General features: G+C 32.8%; 1 protein-coding gene across 1 annotated transcript; it reads left to right on the top strand.

Moving 5' to 3' along the window:
• The first annotated feature begins 1,865 nt into the window (after positions 1 to 1,865).
• On the top strand, positions 1,866 to 6,423 carry LOC132736249 (UPF0046 protein C25E10.12-like). The gene is made up of 6 exons (XM_060723345.1): positions 1,866 to 2,326; positions 2,822 to 3,059; positions 3,553 to 3,668; positions 4,144 to 4,296; positions 5,511 to 5,632; positions 6,170 to 6,423. The coding sequence occupies exons 1-6, from the start codon at positions 1,954 to 1,956 to the stop codon at positions 6,305 to 6,307; spliced, it is 1,140 nt and encodes a 379-aa protein (XP_060579328.1). The 5' UTR covers positions 1,866 to 1,953; the 3' UTR covers positions 6,308 to 6,423.
• Positions 6,424 to 6,710: the final 287 nt, after the last annotated feature.

A 6,710-nucleotide genomic window follows, 5' to 3' on the forward strand; every position in this document is an offset into this window, starting at 1 on the left:
TAAAAATTCTGTTAGAAGGGTTTGAAACAGAAATAAAAAAAGTTCAAACAGAGAATTGTTGTCATCTTGTCATTGGTTTATACAGAATTTATTTTAGTTCAATTATGTAGGAAGCTATAAGCTTATAGACACACTTTCTAAATTTGTTCCTGGAACCAACCAGTAATGAACAATGTGTGTAAAGTTTCTTGCTCAAGGAAACAATGTCTTGCCCCTGATGAGGTTTGAACCCATTCTGCTAGCAATTGTTAGATAACTAGTCCAACATGTTAACCACTCAGCCATGCTGTCACTGTCCACTTCCTACTATTTTCTGGCCATATTACAGGTTTAGTGGTTCCATTCAGTCACGGATTTATATTACACGGATTTATATTACATTGTAATATAAATCCGTGATTCAGCTTAACAATGCCTGAGAGGGTCACATGATATACTTTTCTACTAGTTATATTTGAAATCACAAGTTGGGCTGAACGTGTTGGTATTATTAAAAAATACAACAGATACCTTGACAGGAGGCTGCGTTGTATACTGTATGGAATAGGAAATTGTCAGATATTGACCATTACCTTGATGTTGTTTTTTTTCTTGGAGTATTGTTCTTGCAACATATTCATTTGTACCTCACATTGCATCTTCTAATTCACAATTCCATACAGTAAAATAATGTAAAAAGAATACAGTACATGAATTGGTACTGATATTTAATCCGACTATAGAAAATAAGCAACACTAAAGATGTACAGGCATATGATTAGAGTATTATTTTGCCTGAAATACTTTGCTAATTTTTTTTTTTTAATTTGTCAAGAAAATATTTAGCAGCCTAAACCTAAATCTATTCTCACACATAGCCAGAAATAATGAAGGCGGTGCAGATGTTTACATCTCCTGAACGAATAATCCATATAAACATACCACAGCTGTCAAAACATAAAAATGCTGACAAATCATAAATCCCTTACATAATTTACTGGACGATAAATTGTTAAAATGTAGCTTTACCTATATCCCATACAATTTTAATTAAAAATGAATGACATGTCTGTAGAAATGTGTAAAAATAGACGTGTCTCGTTTTAGTGTGACAATTTTTTTTATCTATTTTTAGCAATTACATTTGTCTTGCACCACTACTGATAGTCCTATAAATATGACGTCGCTTTGAGATATTTTGGCTTCTGGGCAAAGCAACGTCATATCGAAATTGCTCAAAAACCCATAGCATGTTCCGCCAGAAAATCGGGCGGAACGAAAAACAATGAAGACAGCGTGTATTTACATAATTTTTGACCTATTTATGAACAAAACTAAAAAATAAATACCTTTTGTCAAAATAATTAAACTGTCACATCCGAAAAATCATGATTAAATCCTCTTATGTATTTCAATTCCTTTTACAGCCGATAAACAAATGGCGGCCGTAAAGTGCGCGAAATCTGATTGGCTAATTCAAATGCAAGCGTTTAACTGAGTCAGAACAATCTAACGGAATATTTTTTTAACGAAATAATTGCCCATGCACCGTCAGTGTGTTCGAATATATTTTTCCGTTCAAAAATTTGGAATCAATCTGTAAAGCACCTTGCTTAACCAGTATGGCTGATAGACAAAAATAGATTGATGTTTATATTTTATTTTAAATTGATAAGTACATCGTTTGAAAGTTTTTGCGTATGATTGAGCATGAAATTGAAAGAAAATATGATAAGCTTTTGAATAAAGCTTGAAAGGCAAGACAATAGACATTTTTGGAATTTTTTATGATGCTATGCGTTTTTGAGCAATAACTATTAGACGTCAGGCTTGACCGACAAAAACTATAACAAGCCTGTAACGTCTAATATATTGGACTACACTACTGAAAACAATGTACAATTCACTTATTTGTGACTGTGTCAGCAAGGAAACACATTAGTGACTTTATTTTAAGAGTGGTAAAACACTGTGATGTATCGTTTTGGACTCTCATTACTGAATAAAATGGATTCACTTACAAATTATTTTTCACGTATGTTTGGAGAGGACGATGTGAAGGCAGAGGTTGGTCCTGATAAATTGAGTTCAAGTGATGATGCTGGTAATCCTAATGCAGCTTGGAGAAAAAGAGCAAAGCGGTGTCAATGCCAAACTGTCAAACCTATGGATCCAAACACTCCAGTGAAGGAGGATTGTGTTCGTTTTGTATGTATATCTGACACTCATACAAAATTAGAGCAGTTCAAAAATTTAGAAATTCCAGATGGCGATGTATTGATACATGCTGGTGACTTTACAATGCAAGGAATGCCAGACGAGGTTGATGTTGTTAACAAATATTTAGGTAAGAATGCATTGATTGGGTTTTACATCACACCGAATCAATATATACATTTGTAGGTCATATAGCGACGTTCCAGCTTTACTGGACGGGCACCTGAGTAGAATCAACAACGTTCTGTAAGCTAGCTGGATAGCTTCCTCACATGAAAGAATCCAAAGTCCCTGTTGGGATTCGAACCCACAGCGGTGAGGGGCAAGTGGTTTAAAGTCAACGACTTTAACCACTCGGCCATGGATACCCCAGATATTTTAATTTTAGACAGATATACTATTGTATATACATGATTAATGAGACCTACATTTTCTGATCCTAGCCTGTTTCAATATACAGTCATATTAATACATGTATGAATAAATATAGGAATTGAAAATATGGAAACATGAAATCTGAAAAGTTATTTATCAAAACTTCTGTAAAGCGTTTGAATTGACATGTCAATTTTCTTAAAATATTTCACACATTGAATATATCTCATATATATTATCTATGTTGCAGGAACTTTAACACATAAACATAAAGTAATAATAGCTGGTAACCATGACATTACATTTGACCTTGACCATGTGAAGAAGAATGGATCAAGGAAAATATGGTCATTAACAACTGGCATGGAATTGGAATCACGTTTGGAACATTTTGGAGTAAACACTGTGCATGAAATGTTGACGGACTGTATCTATTTAGAAGACTCTTCAGTCGAGATATACGGAATTAAAATATACGGAAGCCCCTGGTGAGTATAAAAAATTGTTAAAATATTTTATGATTATATTTCGTCACCTTAGTGCAATTACTGGGTTGCTAAGCTCCAATTAAATTTAAAAGGACTTACCCATAACTGCACTAAGGTGGCAATTAAGTTCTTAATATTATTGAATGATAATTTATAGGTATTGCTCACATTACATTTGGACATCGGGTATACTATACTTGATGTGCATGCAAATGTGACTTACTATTGCATTTTAAAAGCTGCCAACTTCAAAGTTAATATGATCTTAAGCTGTTTTGAAGAAGCGTTGTTTTTGTCAATAATTTTTTTTTTTTTGGAATCAAAGAATATATAGATCTACCTTAATTATGAAGTTTCAGGAAGAGTCCTTATCTTGCTGTTATATCAACACATGTATTGCTTAACGGTTACTTTTAAGTCTTTTTCAAACTTCCACATGAATAAATATATTCTTTGATGTTAATATGGAAACATATTGTTTATAAACAAACAGGACAGCAGGGCGTGGCTTCTGGGGATTTCAGCGTCAACGTGGCCCGGCTCTAATGAAGAAATGGAACCAGATACCAGCTGACACAGATATTCTAGTAACACATTCACTGCCATGTGGTACGATTTTTTTTACTCTTATGATGATTATGATGTTTCTATAATGTATGTAAAATACATGTGTTTTTGGTTGGATATAATAATATTAGTTATTTATCAGTGTATTCTATCTTTAGTGATATAATTCAAATGTTTAAAGAACATTAAGGATATCTGTTTTGTTACTCTGTTGACAAAAAAAACAAACTACACATACATGTAGGAAAAAGTTTTGTTATGTTTTTTTCTTTCATAGCTAAAAGGGATTGCACTGTGGGTCTTTGATATATGTTTTTTTTCTCAAGATTTTATATTTTATTTTTTTGTTGGGCTGGATCAATAACTTGTATTGCAAAATTTCAGATAATTCACTCACTCTTCATAATAATTATTTTGAAAATTGTGAAAAATGACCCAAAAATTAAAAGCATTCATTATAATAATGATTGACAAGAAAAAATTTTGTTGAAGAAGTTTTACTTATTACAATGATCAGGTATTGGAGACAATGTCAATGTTGGTGTGGCTTACAAACTGAAGAGAATGGTAGGAGGTCCAGCAGCTAATCACGTGGGTTGTGTAGATTTACTTGACACTGTACAGAAACGTGTGAAACCAAAATATCACATCTTTGGACATATACATGAAGGTAAACTTATTAGTTATAACATTATTATACTTACATGTTATTACCAATAAATGACTAAAATTTTAGCATTTTTTTACTGAATTTTTTTTCTGCATGACTAACGCAGTAAGGGCTATTGTTGCATATTCTGACCTATTTGTGGTTATTTCGTAGATTTTAAGTTCCGTTTGCAATGAATTAATTTATTGAACTGTCTTTGATTATTTGACAATATTTTACTGTTTAATACATTTTAAAATGTTTCATGAAGATTAGCATGCATGAATCTGGCATGCTACCTTAAACTTTTTTTCAGTTTTAGTTAAATTAAGTTGTTTTTTTTTTTGCATCACACCTGAAGTTGAGGTATTCATGTTTTTTTTGTTATTGACTCCTGCCTAGCATCATAAGTTGTATGCTACATATTCAAGGTGGCCTTGCCTCAAGCTTGTAAAACTATTTCCTTGAGTTCTGTCTCAAATCTCAGGATTTTCATTGGTCAGTGTACATTCCCTGACAGTTTCTGCCTTATCAATTGCCTGAGACCTTAGCTTGATCCTAGAAAATTACTGTATAACCTTGGACCCCTAGTTCTGGTGCCACCTGCCTCTGAAGTCACGGATCATGGGTTTGAACCCTAAGCAGATCAAAATCAAGTAATGTCAGCCAGTACATTTTTGACCAGGAAGTGGATTTAGTATATATAAGATTGATATACTAGTTCACGTATTTAATAGGACTTTGCCACAGCATCATACTTGGATAATATATATGTTTGAATAGAGCTTTGTTAAGTATTAACATTATACTAATTTAACAATTTAAATTACAGTGAGTATATTATTTTAATAGAAGTAAATTGTTACTGTATGAAAATTTTATATAATTTTATATTTGATAAATATGTTTAAAGCAGTGTTATAAAAGTATTAATAATAGCAAGAACTTTTATTAATCACAAATGATTACTGTATATATTAATTATTATATAAGCCGCGTTATGACAAAACCAACGTAATGTGTTTGTGACCAGCATGGATCCAGACCAGCCTGCGCATCCGCGCAGTCTGTTCAGGATCCATGCTGTTCGCTATCAAATTATCTACTTGTAATATGGTTTGTAAGCGAACAGCATGGATCCTGATCAGACTGCGCAGATCCATGGATCCATGCTGGTCGCAAACACATTACGTTGGTTATGTCATGACGCGGCTCATATAATGTTGTGTTATTAGGGTATGGTGTAACAACAGATGGGACAACAACGTTCATCAATGCATCCACATGTACACACACATATGATCCCTGTAACCCAGCTATAGTGTTTGATGTTCCTTTACCAGCTGGGTATTCAAAGGTAAGTAGGTGTTTCTTTCACATACATATATAAAACATATCACATGTGTTTTTTTTAAAATCTTCTGGCATACACTGTGATAATATTTTTTGACTTTTATAATTATAATAATGATGATGATTATAATTATAATGACTGTTATTCAAGTGATGATAATGAATTTTTGATGATGATGATGATGATGATGCTGCTGCTGATGATGATGATGATTAAGATGTTGATGATGATGTTGATGATAATAATGATGATGATGTTGTTGATGATGATGATGATGATGATGATGATGATGATGATGATGGTGGTGTTTTTTATAATAATGTTTTTTATTTTACCCAAGTAACCAAGTGTGACCAGTACAGATGAAAATGATAGTTTACTGTTTGCTATTCAGTCAGTACATATTTTGAAATTTACCCAGATTTAAGATGGACAAGTCTATTTAAGAGATTTAGCTTGGTAAGTGGTACTTGAAATAGAAAGTTTAGATATCTTTCTTTGTAAATCACCTTTTATAAAACAGTATGTTTTAAATTTTAGACACAAGAGGCCAATAGTATAAGAAAGGACATTTGCAATAACTTTGCTTCTTCTGAACACTATGCACATAGTGATCCAGTGATTCCAAAAAGTCATGGGACATTGATGAAGATATTGATGATTCAAATGAAGATTTGAGCCTGTCTGACTCACTGAAAGTAGATAGTGTGATAGAAGAGGAAGATTTAGACTGTGTTGAATTTACTCATACAATAGGTGAAACAGATATAGAGAATACAAATTCTATAGCAACAGGACATTAATGTTAGAGTAGGACATTACTTATTGAATAGGACATAAATGCTTCAATGGGCAATTATTTTTTGAGTGGGACATTAATGTTTGAGTGGGACATTACTGATTGAGGATTGAGTGGGACATTACTGATTTAGTGGGACATTACTGATTGAGTGGGACATTACTGATTGAGTGGGGCATTACTGATTGAGTGGAACATTACTGATTGAGTGGGACATTACTGATTGAGTGGGACATTACTGATTTAGTGGGACATTACTGATTGAGTGGGACATTACTGATT

The sequence above is a fragment of the Ruditapes philippinarum genome, unplaced genomic scaffold (genome assembly GCF_026571515.1).
Source record: "Ruditapes philippinarum isolate M1 unplaced genomic scaffold, ASM2657151v2 ctg3974_1_1_1_1, whole genome shotgun sequence".
Taxonomy (NCBI): Eukaryota; Metazoa; Mollusca; class Bivalvia; order Venerida; family Veneridae; genus Ruditapes; species Ruditapes philippinarum.